Source organism: Emydura macquarii, unplaced genomic scaffold, assembly GCF_026122565.2.
Source record: "Emydura macquarii macquarii isolate MOO-44397 ecotype Brisbane River unplaced genomic scaffold, CSIRO-AGI_Emac_v2 contig_3345, whole genome shotgun sequence".
Taxonomy (NCBI): domain Eukaryota; kingdom Metazoa; phylum Chordata; order Testudines; family Chelidae; genus Emydura; species Emydura macquarii.
This window is the reverse complement of record NW_027133482.1, coordinates 4,671,434-4,690,746: the sequence shown is the minus strand read 5'-3', so window position 1 is coordinate 4,690,746 and position 19,313 is coordinate 4,671,434. Positions and strand designations below refer to the sequence as shown.

General features: G+C 43.2%; 1 protein-coding gene across 8 annotated transcripts in view; it reads right to left on the bottom strand.

Moving 5' to 3' along the window:
* The window catches only part of EXOC6B (exocyst complex component 6B), a 434,911-nt gene that overhangs the window by 142,211 nt on the left and 273,387 nt on the right, over nucleotides 1–19,313 (bottom strand). For 5 of the 8 annotated variants that reach the window (XM_067533650.1, XM_067533651.1, XM_067533654.1 and 2 more), the window contains exon 19: nucleotides 8,755–8,784. The exons of the other annotated variants lie outside the window; for them this stretch is intronic. In XM_067533650.1, the coding sequence (XP_067389751.1) occupies nucleotides 8,755–8,784 (30 nt within the window). The remainder of the gene's footprint in view (nucleotides 1–8,754; nucleotides 8,785–19,313) is intronic. 8 annotated transcript variants of the gene reach the window in all.

Here is a 19,313-nt window from a genome sequence, read left to right as displayed (position 1 = left end):
CACTATTCCAGGAGCTAAATTGCTGAGCACTGGCAATTACCACTGAAGTAAGGAGCTGCAGGCCTTTGGTGCTTCTCAGGATTCAACCCATACCTTTGAGCAAGAATGATATAAGAAGGAAATACAAGATTTCTTCAGAGATGCCATGACTGTTCCACCATGTCAGCTGCTTTCCCATAAGCCTTCTTTTCATACAGGCATAAAGCGATCTAAGTCCATTATGAATTGCAGAGATACTCATCAATGAGAGACAGCAAGAGTTTGCCCATGAGAAAAGTGAACCAAGGACTAGGCCCTGTTGAGGCCTCAGCTGGAATACTGTGTCCAATTCTGGGTACCAGTCTTTAGGAAAGATGTGGATAAATAGGAGACAGTCCAGAGGAAAGCCACCAAAATGAGAAAAGATTTAGAAAACCAGACCTATGAGGAAAGGTTTAAAAAGCTAGGCATGTTGTCTTGAGAAAAGAAGACTGAGGGGCAACCTGATAACAGTCTTCAAATGTTACAGGCTGTCATAAAGGATGGTGATCAATTGTTCTTCATGTCCTCTGAAGGTAGGACAAGTAGTAATGGACTTAATCTGCAACAAGGAAGACTTAGGTGAGATATTAGGAAAAGCTTTCTAACTCTAAGGGTAGTTACACTCTGGAACAGGCTTTCAAAGAAGGTTGTGGAATCCCCATCACTGGAAGTTTTAAGAACAGGCTGGACAAACACCTGTCAGGGATGATCTAGGTTTACCTGGTCCTCCCACAGCACAAGGGGCTGAACTAGAGAACTTTGAATCCACATATTCGCAGATGGAGCATACGCAGATGTATCTATATACACAGATGGAGTGGTGGTGCACACTCAGGATCTAGCAAAGTCATGTAATGAGAATCCAAGGCTATTTCCCTTGCTTTTGTGGTATTGTTTTAAAATCAACATGTGAATTTTACTCTTTGTAGAGAAAACAAACAAAGTGACAGGAGAGGAAGTCTCTTGGAATATAGCTGACAAGACTTATCAAAGAACAGTTTTTTCGAAGCATTATGTATTAGTATGTAAATATGTGCTTAAGTACAGATATTTCTCTGAGCAGCCAGGTCAGTATTTTAAAATCTGGAAACGGTTAAAGCTGCCTATGTAAATACACAGAGCAACTGCTTAATCCCCCAAAAAAGGGCATCATTCACCACACCACAGGGTCTAGCATACAAATCTATGGTAAAATATAAGTAAGTGGTTTTTTAAAACATGCTGTATAGCATGAGTCCTTTGGGGGAAATGCAAGGAACTTCACAGTAGATAATTCTGGAATAACTTGTTTCTTCCCAATTCGTGTCACTTCGTGATTGTCATATTGTCTTGAAACACCAGGGATTGTATGCCTCACATTTTTTAGCCTATCTAATTTAATTGCAGATGGCCTCATTCATTTTTGAATCCTGCTAAACTCCCGGCTTCAGTGATACCTTGTGGCTGCAGATTAACGATGCAATCTGTAACAACATTTATTTCCTCTATCGGTTTTGAATTTGCTGCCTTTCATTTTCATTTGTGTTCCTTTGTTCTTGTATTACAAAGATGGGAAATGGATCCTCCAAAACTATCTTCTCTAGATCAGTAATTATTTGGTACATCTCTATCATGTCTCCTCTTATTTATCTACTGTCTAAATACAAGAGCTCTTTGGACCTATATTACATCTATGAAGTCCATGTGCTAAAAATCTTGATTTTTTTTTTTTAAAACAGAGAGGGTGTAGAGATTACTGTGGAATTAGCTTCCTCAGTCCTCATAACAGGAGTGTAACCCCTCTGACAGCCAAGAGTGACACACTGCTGTCTATCCAAGTCTTTCCTGGATGGATGATGGAGACAACAGGAGAGCCACAAGGTCTGAGGAAAGAGGGAAAAGCAGAGGGAAATAAAAAGGATTTTCCCCTGAAATTTGTAGTACTCTAAGTGCAAAACTGTAGCCTATTTGAGGAGGAGGTGAAGAGAATACAAAGATCTCCTGGCTCCTCTTCATAGAGATGATAGGGTTTGAAGTTCAAAATTCGGGGGGGGACTTCTGACTATATCTCAGGAGCTATAAAACTAGAGACTTTAGCTTCATTGTTTCAGTAGAGATGGATGGATTTAAAATTTAAGATTCAGACCCCGTTTTCTCAGGTAACTGCCGTTCTCCTGACTGTTAGACAGGGGACTCACAAGCGTTCGTTCACATCACAACTGGCACCGACGGACACTCTCGATGCAAGTCTCAGCAGAGGAGCTAAGGATTTAGCGAGCCATGGCAACTGAATTACCTTCTCAAGTGGTGCCTCCGGAACAGGGTTGAGGCTCACTGTCATGGCAGCAGGAGGGAAACTTACATTGCTCATTGTCCATTCTGTTAACTGGACTGTGGAGAAATGAGGGGTTTCTGTCTCCTGAGCTGTCCATCTGACACTTTTCCCCTGCACTAAATTCTTAAACAAACCTTAAAAGGCTGATGACAACAAGTAATTTGAAACCTGGATAATGAAGGATGGCATTGTGGATAAGGCACATGTCTCAAATAGAATTCCTGTCTCCACCACAGGCTCACGGCATAGCCTCTACATGCTTCATCTTGCGCGTTCATATTATACAGGGGACACTTACCCGCCCCCACTGAGGAGCTGAGAGACTAAATTCATTCATATCTGTCAAGGGCCTTGAGATTTTTGGATGAAGATGCCAGGGAAGAAACATGAAGAAACATGGAAGGTCCAACTGTTGGGGTCTCCAGTCAACTACGACTGAAAAGCATCTCAAACCAAAAAGACTGCATTTAATGTGTCTGTTTACATGTGGAAGGTGTGAGGCCATCTACAATTCTCAATGTCATTTATACCGTGGAAAATATTAAGAGTGAAGTCCTCCACGATTCAACTAGATTTCCTCTTGTTCTCTACGTGAAACGGGTCAGACTTTCTGAATTGTTTGAAACAAATCAAACCCATTCATACATTTCAAGGCCCAAAGAGACCATTGTGATTTCCTCTCACTCCTCTGCCACACAGGCCATAGAACTAACCCAAAATAATTCCTAGAGCAGATCTTTTAGAAAAAAATACAATCTTGATTTTAAAATGGTCAGTGATGGCGAATCCACTACAACCCTTAGTAATTTGTCCCAATGGTTAATTACTCTCACTGTCAAAAATGTACACCTTATTTCCATTCTGAATTGGTTTCACTTAATTTTCCAATCATTGGTTTGCGTTTATACCTTTCTCAGTTGGATTGAAGAGTCTCCTATTATCAAATTTTCGTTCCCCATGTAGGTACTGATGAACTGGAATCAAGTCATCCCTTGACCTTCTTTTTGTTAAGCTAAACAGATTGAGTTCTTGAGTTTACCACCAAATGGCAAGTTTTCTAATCTTTAATCTTTCTTGTGATTCTTCTCTGAACCCTCTCCTATTTATCAATGGGTGTGGTGGTGGGTGAGGCTCTGTGGCCTGCGTTGTGCAGGAGGTCAGACTAGATGATCACATTCATCCCTTCTGACCTTAGAGTATATGAGAACAACCTTCCTGAATTATGGACATGAGAATTGGACACAGCATTCCAGCAGTGGTCGCACCAATGTCAAATACAGAGGGAAAATAATCTCTCTGCTCCTATTCATGATTCCCCTGTTTATGCATCCAATGACTGCATTAGCCCTTCTGGCCACAGCATCACACCACTGGGGCTCATGTTCAGGTGATTACCCAGCACAACCCCCAAATCTTTTTCAGAGTCACTGCTTCCCAGGAGAGAGTCCCCCTCCTGTAAGTATGCCCTACAATCTTTGTTCCCAGGTGTGTATGTTTACATTTTGTCATATTAAAACACATACTGTTTGCTTGCACCCAGCTTATCATGTGACCCAGATCATTCCGTATCAGTGACATTTCCTCTTCATTATTTACCACTCTCCCAATTTTTGTGTCATCTGCAAACTTTATCAGTTTGATGTTATGTTGTTTATGATGTTATTAATAAAGATGTTATCTAGAATAGGGCCAAGAACCAATCCCTGCAAGACCCCACTAGAAATACCCCCATCGCCCAACAATTATCAGTGAGCACCATTTCACAACTGGAACGAGAAAAACAGATGACATTTTCATGATGCTCTTTTGTGACCTTTATTTTCTTCTGTGTTTGCTTTGGGAGTAGTATTCTTTCCATTCAAAAGCAGATTTTCCATTAAATACAAAACAGCTGCCATATTGGAAACAAAGCTGATTAAAGAGATTTTTTTCCCCCCTAAAGTATACTGAGAGAGCTCAAACCATGTTTATTTTTTTTAAAGTAACCTGTATTACCTTAATTGGCAGACGTTTTGCCCTGACAAACCAGCAGGAATATATTATTTTTTATAAAGAAAAAAATTGCAACATCTTTACTAAACAATCTTAAACGAAGTATTATTTGAAAGGTGAAAGACTGACAGCACTTGGAATGATGTTCTCTATCCATCCACAGAACAGATACTTTTCATGAAGTGTCACAAGCCTCTCTGTACATTACCCCTGTTGATGTGACTCGGTCAGTCTCCAAGTGTATTTAGGCTTCTGACTATTTGCTGAGATTGTCCAAAAGCGGGCAATGTGGTTTTGTGATGAGCATATGTCTATTAGGAATGGGACCAAGACCTAACTTAAGTCACTGATGGAGACCAGACTCAAACTGGTGACTCAGAAGTTAAAAAGCATAGTATCCCATTTCCAATCCTGTGAGCCATCAAATCCCACTTGACAGAATTTCCTTTCTGAACAGGGCTAGGAGAACTGGTTATAAAGGGCCAGTGAACAATATGACAGACACATAACATTTAGACTCATGCTACATTTTTATAAGAACCAAATAGGCAAATTCAAACCCAGTTTAAAACATGTAGGAGTTACACTGGAAAGAGTGGGGAGGCGAAGGTATTTAGCTTAGTATTTGATAACACACTGGTACACTCCACTTATTACCATTTACAGAGTACTGTACAAAGACAAAGGTCCTTTTAAACTTGTGAATCAAGCTAAATCCACTTAAGCACCTTGACTGTCCTCTACTTTGATTATGTCTAATCTAAACTGTAAGGTCTCTCGAGACTAGACTTTAAAAATGCTATGCACACTTACAGTGCTCCATAAATAAAATCACAGTAATATCTATAGTGTTAACTATTTAGTGTTTGATCACTCAGATTGTTGTTGAAAATAAATTAAAACATAGAACAAACTAATAATAATCCTCAGTGCAATTTCTGTGACAATATTGTGAAAAGGGATTCCAGAAACACCAAAGACAAATCTATTACATATGAAGATCTTGCTCCTTCCTCTAAGGCAGATTGCTCTTGTGGTTACATGCAGCAAGATAGCTAGGGTTTTGAAGCAGATGTGGTGTTAATCAGCATTCCTTTTCACATTCACAAGAGCAGTCTTATGAGATTTAATGTTGCCAGTGCATGAAATAAGAGAAAAGAGTATAATTGCAAAGTCTATTGTTTCACTTAAATTTGTGCCTAAAGGGAAAACACTTTAACTTCTATTAAGGCTTTTGGAAGCTGTGCACGGGAATTCTGGTGCAAGAAACTGCAAGCATGTTTGAATCCCTTACCTTTAGAGATGGGTTTTCTCTTGCTAATTTCAACACTTCATACAACTGGCTTTTCTATTGCAAAACTTTAGGGATATCACAGTAATTTTTTAAAACCAAGTCTGTAAAGTGAACCCAAAGCCAAACATTGCCAGTGTAACTAAACAAGTGATAACTAGGTGAATTTGAACATGCTGGTTGAAAGCATTTATTGCACAGGGCATTTTAGCTTCAATTACTTTTCAAAGTACTAAGAGCACACAAAAAACCATGTAATTAGAAGATAACTCATTTCACCCAGCCTCTAGTTAACCAACATTCCCCAGGTTAACCAAAGGTCAGTCTTGTTCCTGGACAACCATGTGCACCAAGCATTACTGCCTTGTTATCCTCATTCTTCTAAAACTGTTGGATTTCAAAAACCCTCTGTAAGGACAGGAAAGCAACACCTGGATATCAAACCAAAACAGGGAAGGCAGCCCAGTAGTACACAACCATGTAAGTGATGCTGTTCCAGGTCACAATCTCAGTCTTTCACTCCTGGGTCCAGCTGGGTTTCAGGGGCAGTATGCCCAAACTCATGGGAGGGCCACTTCTGCAGCCATTTAACCCAATGATAGTTTTCACATTGGAATTGGAGAAGGATCAAGCTGGGGGATCCGGGAGAGGAAACGCATGGAAAATAATACGTTGAAGACTGCATGGATAGTATTTCAGAAACTGCTTGGTCTCATCTTCAGTAAAATGTAGCCATGTTTGTCTTTGTGTCCCAGACAAGTTTTATATAACCTCTAATCTTCATCTTTCTTTCTGTCCACATAACCATGATACAGAAACCATGATGTAACCCTGGCTGGTACCTAGGTTAAAACATGGTTTCTCACTATTTTTAATCAGTCTATCCAGACAGGAAAGAGGAAACTTTGTTATATGGGACGACTATTGTCCACAGCCACCTTTAAACCTGGTTTCAGGATCTTTGAAGTGCTGCAACTTTGAGCTATCAGATTTTATTTTAATTAAAAATGCGATTAGTGATTGGCTTGATCAATTAGTTCAAACTACCTACAGAACAAAAAATTAGAGGGTTACAGGGGAAAAAAATCCATGGCAGTTAAAAACAAACCAACTAAAACCAGTTTAGTAAAGTCCCACCATATGAAGGCTACTTCATTTCTCACACTTTCCAGAGGACTTACTAAGATTATTTTTCACTGATTTAGCTTAATGACACTAATGCACCCCTCTCCATAGGAAGCTGACTCCATAGCTGTCTAGGCACTGGATTGAATTTAAAGAAAAATATACATCTGGCTTCTGAATAGTGGAAGCCCTGAAAAGCCAGAAGCTGGACTTCTTATTGTGTCTGTGTGTCTTAAGGCGCATTGAGGATAACCCAGGCTGGATCAAAATCAAGACAATAACCAGCACTGTTCCTTTAAATCTTATAAGAGGGGAGGGGGTGCTGTCATTATAGGTTGATGAGAGACACCTCTCTCCTGCCGAGGCAGCGCATGAAGCGTCCACAGCATTCAGAGTCCCTGCTGACACACAGGATGAGTGACTTGGATCAGGAATTGAGCCACAGCTTTGATGGAATCTAGGCGCAAATTGCTTTAACAAACAGCTTTCTTTTCAGAAGCTGGCCTGGATTTAAGACCTACATGTTGACTTAGGCACCCCCAGGGGGCAGGAGGCTGAAAGCACTCAAGACATAGCTATGCTCAGTTTCCAGGAAAGGGGGTATGTGCACCCAACTGCATCATGAAATGTCAATACTAGTGTCACAGCCCAACAGGCAGCTTTAATAAAGAGCATGGGTTAAATGCAGAAGCTTACAGCTGGGGTAAATACTACACCTTAACGTGTACTATCTTACACCAGAGAACCGAGTAGAGCAGAATTGTGTCCACAGAAATGAGGTGCACTTGTTAATACGTGCCTTGGCTTGCAAAAGTTGGAACAGAAAAAACAAGGTAGCTAGAATGTATTTTGTTTGTGACCTATCCATGAAAAATGCCTTAGCTTTTCTACAGAACATGAAACAAGCATAAATGACAACAATTAGAGGCATTCGTTGAACCAGAATGCAGGTCCTGGAGGTCTGTTTTGCTTTCCTCTGTGCTACCTGCCCTAATCCAAACAGCGTGATGATAACATCAAGGGCCTGCACTACTCACTGAGAAAATATTTCAGCAATATAGTGAGAGGGGAAGGGTGAGTGGTCTAAAGCATCAAGTGGAGAAACCTAGACTCTGTGGAATCATAGGTTTAACACCCAGCAAGGTCAACTCTGCTGGTTAACTTTGTGAGGGAGATATCTACTGAGAAACATGCAGATTACAGTAGGTGGGGGAGAAAGTTTTTAATATCTTATTTGAAAAACCAAGGCCATGTCTGCTCTGAGTGGAGATTAAAGACCTCCCCGCCCCAGGAATTTGCCCTATTTTCTTTGGCTAAATGATCCCTGTCCCCATTACTGAGGAGGGTAGCGGGCAATAAGTGCACCTCAGAGGTGACTGCATTTCAATAGCACTATCTACACACACGTATATATTATTTATGATGCACTGGGATAAAAGGCACTATTTACATGTAGATTACCATCATTAGTTCATGGGAAGCGTTCATCTTTAGTAAGGTCGATAAAACCCTGCCGCTTGGTGCCAGTTTACTGCACTGCTTCGGCCTCTCATACTGGGGATATCAACCCTGCACAAAGCTTTGGTCCTTGCTCTCTGAGCAGTGCTAATGGGCTTTGGAGGGAGTCCATGGCTAGAAGGGCTGCTGCAGGTAAGGGATCGTGGCAGACTCGATTTATGGGAGATAGCTCTAACGTAGTTCTTTCTAAAAGGATGCTGTGTCAATGCTACACTTATTGAACCAAGGGTGCCTTGTATGTCAGGAAACCTGTTTCTTCGCTGTGCTCTGACATGCTCTGTGTATTCACTTTCTATTGATAAATGGAGGGAAATGAGTACATTCTGGCAGCAGTGAGGGTTAAACTTCCACTCTGTAACATTAAGATTTAGGTTGCTTTCCTTGTTATCTTCACCCCTCCCAGAATACAGACCTTTTCTGGTTCAAATAACCCTCTAATATTTGAACTGCGAGCAGAACATACTGAATGCGTACAACACACAGTCATACTCACCGACATTGTAGCATGGACATCTACATCCCCCTACAGAGGACAACACAGGGAATTTAAATCACATGCATAATAGAGCCAAGTAACAGTGTAAAAGGTAGTGAGGTTGGAGCAGTTCAAGAGCACAGTGATCATCTCCTACAACAAAGTTTATTTGTGAAACAAGACTCTCACTGAAATGTCACTTCAAAAACTTGACAGCATATTAAATAAATGCACACACAATCATTTAAATTGACACTCCTATCTCGGGGCAGATGGCGATAATTCAAAACCTAAAGATTTTAAGCTACAATATAATGAAGTTTTTGTGCTCATATTCTGTTTTCACGCCAGATATTGTCCAGCAGGACACCATAAGATGAGTATCTTGACTAAAGCAGTCAAAATTATGCTCACCATAAAGCTCAGATTTGCACTGTATTTACTTCCATGCACCGTTTTCCATGTTTCAACATTTTATGGAGGGAATGTTCCATCTACTGAAGAAGTGACATAGGTAACCATTTACCAGGAAAATCTACCCTTCTTTTAAAGTTCTCTCTACCAAACACATGAACTGCCACAGGGTCACTGTGTTTATTTGCAACTGCAAAGGAATGTTGATACAGTTAATGGGGCACTGGGCAAACCATCCCAAGCAAAGAATCCTTAGAGTTTACACAGTTCCAGCTGAAATCTGTGTTCACCATCTGGCAAAAATAAGCACACAGGAAAGACTCCCTGTGCGAAGAGTTCATGCTGAATTGCTTGAGACTGGAGAGGTTACAGTTGTACAATTGCTGAAAGATTACTTCCCTTTCCCGGGTCATTGTCACCTCTTGGCCTCACCCGATTACCTTCCAAAGAAGGTTATCAAGATACAAGACTAACAGAGGATTAAAGGAAACTTAAAATAAAAACAAAACACACCCCTTTCCCCAACTCTCCCCCTTCCACCCCCCACTAAGAGCAAAAAAAACATCCTTGCTTTGTTAACCTGACAGCTCATTGTAGGTGTTGACACAACCCTCCATCTTTGAAAGGCTTAAAGTCAACAAATCAGTGTGTTTGGAGTAGCCTTGTCAATGCGATTTACATTAGCTTGTCTAACAAGAAATAAAAACAATCAGCCATCATGGACAAAAGGCTTTTTCATTCATTCTCTTTAAAGCGTTTTGCACAAAATATTAATCTATTTAAACTGTGGCCCTCTGCTCTCTAAAGAGCAGGCGAGCCACCATTTTCTTTTATTAAAGCATTTTATCAAAACTTTTACAGACGGAGCCCATAACACTAAGAACAGTGAGGCAGGTATATAAAATGGTTACTAATCTTCCATAACTATTGTTCTTCGAGATACGTTGCTCATGTCCATGCCAATGTAGGTATGTGGTCGCCTCGAGTACCGCCGCCAGAAAATTTTTCCCTCAGTGGTCTCCGTCGGGTCAGCTCTGGTGCCCCCTGGAGTCACGCTCTCACAGCGCAGGTATATAGGGCCCTGCTGACCCCTCAGTTCCTTATTTCCGGCTAACTCTGACAGAGGGGCCGGCGGGAAAGAAATGGGAGTTTGGAATGGACATGAATAACACATCTTGAAGAACAACAGTTACGGAAGGTGGTTAGTAACCGTTTTTCTCTTCTTTGAGTGCTTGCTCATGTCTGTTCCAATGTAGGTGACTCCCAAGCAGGTGTAGGAGGAAGGTTCAGAGTTCATTGACAAGTACACTGTAGCACCGCTCTGCCAAATCCAGCATCGTCTCTGGCCTGCTGAGTGACGGCACAGTGAGACGTGAATGTGTGGACTGAAGACCACATTGCTGCTCTACAGATGTCCTGGATAGGGACCTGTGCTATGAATGCAACTGAAGATGTTTGTGCCCTTCTGGAATGTGCCAGCAGGGCTGGAGCCAGGACCTTCGCCAGGTTGTAGCATGTGCGAACACAGGAAGTGATTCACAATGAAATTCTCTGGGCTGAAACGGGAAGACCTTCCATCCTGTCTGCCACTGCCAAAAAATGTTGAGTTGTTTTCCAAAACAATTTAGTCCTTTCTACGTAGAAGGCAAGCACACATCTGACATCCAGTGAATGAGGTCTCTGCTCCTGTTTATTGGCATGTGGTTTTGGATAGAAGACCAGGAGGAATATGCTCTGGTTATTATGGAATTGTGAAATCACCATCGGGAAGAAGGCTGGGTGAGGTCACAGTTGGACTTTATCCTTGAAGAATACCATGTTTGGAGGTTCTGAAGTAAAGGACTAATCTCCAAGACCCTTCTGGCTGAACTAATGGCCACAGGAAGGCCATCTTCCAAGATAAGTAGAGAACATGTTGCCAATGGCTCAAATGGGGGACCCATGAGCCTTGACAATACCAGGTTGAGAAACCAGGGCAGGACAAATTGTCCTACTTGGGGGTACAGTCTGTCCAGCCCTTTGAGAAAACGGCTACAGATCAAGTTGGCAAAGATGAACTGGCCATTCATCCACAGGTGAAACGCCAAAATTGCAGCCAGGTAGACTAACTGATAACAACGATAGTCCTTGCTGCTTCAGGTGTATCAAGTAGTCCAAACCCATGGCACTGATGACTGCACTGGCGAGACACCTTTCTACGCTGACCAGACTGAGAACCGTTTCCACTTTGCCAGGTAGGTAGCTCTAGTGGACCGCATTCTGCTCCCAAAAAACTTCTCAAATCAATCTGGCGCATACGAGCTCCAAGGGGTTCAGCCATGGGGCTTCCACACCGTGAGATGAAGGGAATCAAGGTTCGGGTAACGTAAATGGCTATGGTCCTGGGAGATCAAATCTGGAAATGGAGGTAGGCTGATTGGTGTTTCTACTGATAGGTCCAGAAGGATGGTGAACCAGTGCTGACATGGCTAGGCTGGGTCTATCAGGATCAGGCGCGTTCCTTCCTCTCTGACATCTTCAGCATTATCTTATGTATGAGAGGAATGGGGGAGGGAGGCAGGGTGGAAAGCATAAAAGTGATGGTCCTTCCAAGGGAAGAGAATCATGTCTGTGAGCAAGCCTGGGCTGTGATTCAGGAAGGAGCAGAACTGTAATTCCTGTTGTGTCTCATCACAAACAGGTCTATCTGGAGAGGCTCCGCACCTTTGGAAAATCTCCTTCACGATGTCTGGGCAGATGAAACACTCGTGAATGGAGAAGGTGATCTGCTAGCTCGTTCTGTGCCCCTGGGAGATAAGAGGCTTTGGGGTGGATTAAGTGAGTTATGCAGAATTCCCACAGGCAAAGAGCTTCCTGGCATGGGTGAAAGGAGCACGCTCCACCCTGTCTGTTTATATAGAACATAGCTGTCATGTTGTCTGTAAGCACTGATACACATTTGCCTTCCAGATAGGATTGGAACATTTGGCAGTCAAGGAGCATTCCTTCTGTAGCTCTGGAGGAATCTGTTCCAACTTCCAGGAGCATCCACACCTCCTGGGCTAAAAGCTGCTTGTGAGAAGGGTGAGAAGAATCATAGAATATTAGAGTTGGAAGGGACCTGAAGGTCATCTAGGCTCAAAGATGGGGCTTTGTCAAGCCTCAGCTTAAAAACCTCTAAGGATGGAGATTCCACCACCTCCCTAGGTAACCCATTCCAATGCTTCACCACCCTCCTAGTAAAAAAACAACTGAATTGAAGGGTTCTGTCATCTGCCAGTCCCCATCCTCCCTGGAACCCCCTTTCAGGTAGTTAAAAGCGCCCAGTCCCTCAGCCTCTCCTCATAAGTCCTGGACTTGACTCACGATGGATGGGGAGGGAGGGTGGGATGGGAGAACAACTGAATTGAAGGGTGTATCCCAGTCCCACCCATAGAATGTGGGCCCATGCCCAATAGAAGGGGATAACCGGTCCACAAAAACTGGGGAAGATGGATCCAGACATTGTCGTGGTATGCCATCCTCGAGCATACCCTCAAAAGGCCTGCTTAGAGTCCAACGATTGTCTGGTGGAGTCAGACACGTGGGCCAACGAGGACTAGGGAGGAGGCCTCCTCTTACAGCTTCTACCCCGCCTCTTACTGTAATACTAGGCTGAGGCAGGTAGGAACGGAGCAACAGTTGGGGCTTAAAATGCTTCCTAGGTGGAGTTGGTGTGTGTTGCCCTAGGGATTTAATGGCGTCCCTGGAGTCCTTCAGACTATGTAGTTTTGAGTCTCCAAAAAGAGCGACTTGCCCTCAAAAGGGAGGTCCTGCACTGTCTGCTGCACCTCCTGGGGAAGGCAGAGCACTGCAGCCACAAGCCTCTCCTCAAAACCACAGCCGAAGCCGTGGACTGAGCTGCGGAGTACGCCGCATGCAAAGCCTCCTGAAAGGACACCTTTGCCACCGCTCTCCTGTCCTTAACTAACACTGAGAATTTGGCTTTGGATCCTGTGGCAACAACTCTCTGAACTTGGTCATCAAGAGTTAAAATCGTAGTGGCTCAGGAGCGCATGCTGGTTAGAGATCCTGAGTTGGAGTCCACCCATAGAATACACCTTCCTGCCAAAAGGATCTAATTTTTGGCTTCTTTGGCCTAGGGAATAGGTCCTTCCTGCCCTTGCCACTCCATTCGTTAGCCGCTGAAACAACCAGCGAACCCGGAGGAAAATGGATGTATAGAAAATCGAACCCCTTAGCATGGGACAAAGTATTTTTTCTCCATCCTCTTCACTGTTGGTTGCAGGGACACTGGAGTCTGCCAAAGGGCTTTGATAGGGTCTAAGATGGCATTGTTCAAGGGCAAAGCCACTCACGATGGACTTGAAGATGCTAGGACATCCAGCAGGGCATGGGAGGACTCAGATCTCCATTTTCTGGATCCCCAGGTTTTGAGCTACTTTCCTGAGGAGCGCCTGTTGCACTCTGTAATCGTCCTGAGAGGGTGCTATAGATGTTCCCACCACCATCTTGTCAGGAAAAGAAGAAGGAGCAGCCTGTACAGGCACCGGGCACTGTTCTTTTTCTTCAGCACCAGATGGATCCTGTGGTGCCGGGTTTTGGAGTTCAGTACCATGCTTGGTACCAGTACATGGTTCTTACCATGTAAGAAGGGAGGTGGTGGGGGAGCTCTATCCTCCAATACAACAGACTACGATCTCCTGGACTGTGACCCTTAGATTGGTGGAAACGCCCAGGGATTCCAAAAAGGCCATTGCATGGGCATCTGCCACTGCACTGGTGGCCAGGCCATTGGCAGAATACCCTGGCTCATGTCAGCCATTGAGTAACGTCGGTTGGAGCGCAGTCGGCGCCTGTGGGCAGTGAAAGACTCCGCCTCTGAGTCCAACCGCGAGGAGTTGCTTCTCGGTGACCACAGTGGAGCGTACCGACTAGTGCTGGAAAACGGTGCCAGGAGAGAGGAGACCGGTGCTGCACCATCATGGCAGGTTTCCCTTTTGATAGCACCTGAGGTCTCAGTGCCATGGTTACTCTTGTCTCCACTGCCGCCAATGCCAGTTCCCGCATGTCAGGGGATGAATGTACTGGAACTGATAATAACTCCCTCTGCCTCAAACGCATCTCGTATGGATGGTAGTGCCAGGGCTGCACTCCAATGGCTCGATCTCAGTGGAGAGTCCAAGGGTGCTGGACTTGGCTGATTCCTTTCTGGGGCCAAAGTCAATGACAGGCAGCTGGTATCTTTGAGTGGCCTGGGATGGGTCGTACTGGGCTGGCATCTCTGTGACCAGCAGAACTTGGGGTTGGGGAGAGCCACTGGTCCATCATCCTCTGATTCTCTCTCAGCACCGGTGATGGGGAGCGGTGCTGAGTGTCCAGTGGAGGAGTAGAATTCCTCTGCACTAGATATAACCAACAGTGCCAAGAATCCTTCCTCGGTGCCAGAAAGGCTGAACTACTCAGAGGAAGGCCGGAGCGCTTCTCACTGAGGTTGAAGTGCTCAGATCTGAGTCGGTACGGTTCGGCTCTGGGGAGGGGGCAGAGAGCGGCCTCCATGAGGAGGAATTTTAGTCTTTGATCCCCCTGTCCTCTTGGTGCAGGGCCTGAATCCCTTACAGATTCTGCAGCACTCCCCCACATGGGACTCCTCCAAATACTTAAGGCAGCTAGAATGGGGGTCACTGATAGACATCGGCTTATGGCACAATGCACATGCCTTAAAACCCAGGGACCGAGGCATGCCCCAGTGCCGGGGAAGGGTTAACAACGCTGCTAAGCGAGGTTCTCTAATCTAACTAACCACTAAACCAGAAACTAAAATGTAACCACTACAAATAACTATATACAAGTAGAGAAATGAGTCCCCTGAGAGAAGTGCTTGCAGTGAATGCAAGGATAAGCTGAACTTCCAGCAACCATCACAGGCTGTAAGAAGGAACTAAGGGGGCGGCGAGGTGGCAGGGCCCTATATACTGGCGCCTTGAGGGTGTGACTCCAGGGGGCACCAGACCAACCTGAACTGAAGGATACCACTGAGGGAAACATTTACCACTCGGGGCGAACACACACCTATATTGGAATGGACATGAGCAAGCACTTGAAGAAGAACATAACTAATTTGCACTTGCTAATTCAGAAAGGGAAGGGCCTCAGGGCCAAATGTTAGCTGTGCTTTTATTTCCAATAACATATAATTTGTTTTGAGACATTTAGTGCACTTAGCAGACCATTTTTAAATTGTGGCTATAAACCACCATTAAAGTTCTGTGCTGTGGTGTCATGCACTAGAGTCTCGTTGGCTTACCCATGAACTCTTCACCTTGCAATGTGCGCTAGAAATATGCTGGTGGGCCCTGGCTCCAATTTGCAGCCCTGCATTTACCGTCTTCCCAAACTAACAGAAAGTTAGGAAGAAATGCAAACACGTCATTCCCTAAGCAGCCCTTCTCATCCTAGCCATCAATACACTAATCAGTGATATAAAACCCATATATAAAGCAAAAATGCTGTCGAAGGATGAGAGCGAAACTAACTAATCCAGGGAATTCAGGACGTAAGATAATTGCTATTTTCCTTAGAAATACCAGCTACTGTTTCACTCTCTCCCCATCATGACAGATGATGACTCAGTAGAAGCTGTTATAGACACTTCTCTCCCATCACCACCTACAAAGTCCAGTTTGACACGGCAGAGTTGAAACTTGAAAATACAACTCCCATTTGAATACATGAGAACACAAAAGACTTTCAAATTTCTCTTTAAGTTCTATTAACCAGTAATACTTTGGCTCAATATTAAAATTTTACCTTACAACTACCATGAAAGTTCAGAGGCTCTTGTGGATTCAAAACAGAATTACATGACCAGAGCCCAGCTCTCAGACCAAAATTTACCCTGCATACCATTCAGAGTTACCACTCTAGGCTTTTCAGTAGAAATGTTGACTTGAGGCACTTGGACTCTGCAAGATCGGACCTGCTGGATGTTTAAAGCCCTGACTCTGCAAAGACTTCTACACAGGAACAGTCCCATTTAAGTCAAGGGAACTACTCACATACATAAAGTTAAGCAAATGAATAAGTCTTTGTAGGACCAAGGCTTTCATCTCAGGATTATACTTCAGGTCTAGTCCTTTTTGTGTAACTTTTGTGTTGCCTTGCAAAATTCTGCATGCCCAGAGTGAGTGTCTTTGATCAGGAAGCAAAACATTAAAAACTTTTATTTATGATCATCACAATGAAGTTGCTTTTGATTCTGGGCTGGTAAATTTTCAGGACAATTTTCAAGGCTACTTTAATGCTTGCCATTTAACCTGTCTCCTTGTACTAGTCAATTCCAGAGAATGATGTTGATTTTTCTTCTAGAGAATCTGAAAAGTTAAAAAAAAATTGGTCGAGAATATTTGTGATGTTTTTAATTGTGTGAATTCAATTACTGCAAAAGATGCCTAATCAACAGCTCTGGGAAACAAGGACAGCTATGTAACCACAGAACAGGAGCAGGATGGGCAGGGAAAGCGGGAACTTCCTCAGCATGTCTTGACCCTACTTAGCAGGGCCATTTCTAGCAGTGAAAGGATAGTTCATTCTCCATGGACCACTCAATCCTTTACCTCTCTTATTAGACCACAGTGGTGATTTTGGGGAAAAGAACCGAGACTGCAAACTCTCTTCACACAATGCACTAATACTCATCCTATGGCTGTAATACTCTGTCATTAATGACTTGGGCTAGATTCAAACTAACAACCTAGAGGTAAAAGGCTCTATTATTCCATCAGCAATACTCTCATATGTATCTATAATTCATCTTTTTGTATTTAGTTATTTTCTCTTCCATCCATCTATTTCTACAAAGCACATACTGCTTTTATATTGCTTCTACATGCTGTATTCATACTGTTAGACTTGTGATTTCTTTTGTGCATAGTGATTGAAGTTTTATTTGAAACCAATCAAAAGTCGTCTTAGGGTATGTCTTCACTGACAGCGACAAATTTGTCAGATCGATCTACCCAGATTGATTGAGCGACCAGTGAAGACCCGCTCAACTGATCCAGAAGTCAACACATAAAACCACCCCCTCAAGTGGCGCAGCACAGTGAAGACACCATGTAAAAGAGGAGTTACGAAGTTGACGGGAGTAACTCCCGTTGACTGCCGCCGAATTTCAAGTTAAGTGTAGACTTGGCCTTAGAAACAAAGCGAAATTATGGGATCAATCAGGAAAACCCAGTAAGAATGGGTAAGACTAGAGACTAAGGCTAACAATGGAGTCAATTTACTTTAAGTAAAGGATTTTTTTTAGAGCAAGATGTATACAATGTCACAATTCTCCCTGTCTTTAACATTGCCTAAAAGTTACACGGGGACCCTTGAGAAACTTAGAATGATGGAGCATTCACACTGTTCTTGTAAAGAACGTAGCTTTGAAATATCAAAAATTCCACACCCACCTTCCCCTACAAACTATTTAAACCAAACCTGCAGCATTACAAATCTCACTTTTGGATCTGATTAACTATCTCCCATACTTCAACAGGGCAGTTGTGAGGATTTGTGTTTGCACACTGCCTTGCGGAGAAGGTGCTATGTATGTGCTGGCTCAATATTGTTAACTTATTACCTGGCATCCTCCCCGTTAGGAAAGACAGTGACTTTTTGAGCAGCTGGGTGTTTTTATATGTATTAGAGTGATAGAGAGGTTGCTTCTACCCTCTTCAACTTTTTTTTGGAGTAAGCAGACACCCTCCCTATTCCCAAAACAATTTTGATTCATTCGAAAAGGAAACGTTAATGTTTTAAGGAAGATAAATCACTCCAGGTCCATCTCATAAATCACCATAGGCATGTCTTTCCTTCTTCACATCCCCACGTTAGCTATGCTTCATGGTTCGGTGAAAAGACACCCTGTCAATCAGGGCCTACAGCAAGACAACACAGAAGCTGAGGATGAACAAAGAGAGAGTTTCTCTCCTTACTGGAGAGGAGAGAGAAAGGTAGTGGGGGGGAGAGGAAGGGGAATGTTACAATGATTTTCTGGGCACTTAAATAAATATTCATTTGGATTCCTACAAAAACATGCCTCTCCTTTCACCCCAAGTGCATACACATTACAAACACCAATAAAGCATCCAGAATAAACTGAGAAAGTATGAATTCTTCTTACTTTTTACTGTACTCTCTACTTAGAGAATTTATAATTATCTTAGGTTTAGATATAGTACTTATTACCATGGTCTCTAAGAAATGCTCAAGGGACTTTTGCATTGTATATCGCAGCCCTCTCTAGTGGCTGGTCCACATAGCGTACAACAACCTACTATTGCTACCAGCTAACTGAGTTACTCTTCTAGTTCAAGCAGTAGATGCCTATACTATGGTGCTGATGGTCCAGATTCAAAACCTCACGACAATCCATGGTAGGGGTCATTGTACTTATATCCAGATCCCTAGTCAGAAGACAGCTAATAGTAGGAATCCATCTGGGAGCAAGCAATCCACAAGTCCCTGTCTGGTCATTACATATCACTTCCCTATCCGTGATGCAATATGGGATGGAGTCATTTTGAAAATACAGGGGACCGAAAAGGAAGAGATGGGTGAAGACTCTACAATCTCTCTCCACCACAGCCCAATATCTCACCAAAAAGTTAGTTGCAATGCTTAACATTCCCTTCTTCTCACCTCATTCACACCGGTGTCTTCAAATCTGATTAACTGGAACAAACCTTTCTCATCAAGCCTCTGGCTGTTTCTTCATCCCTAGGAATCAAAACTAATTCCCTTCCAGCTGTCAAATCTTCTAGAAACCACAACAAGGACCGTTACAGGATCCAGATGCCTTAGGCACAGGACTTCTAAAAGGTACCACTAAGGCTTTGGCTTTAATATGGACTAAATGACACTGACGAGTGGTCTAAAAGCTTTGTAGTAGTTCAGTCAGAGAAATGAACAAGCAGGACGAAGCTAAGACAGAGAGAACTTCAACTGTTCAAGAATCAGCCTTTTTAGTCTATATCATGGCTGGTGAAATGTAACATAATATGAGAATGCAGATACCGCAGAGTTGGGCAGCTTGGAGTGAATAATTAGCAGTAAAACGAAAGAGTGAAAAGATGTAACCACATGTAATATAAATACATTTTTCAATGGATTTTGATATTTCAAAGTTCTGCTGA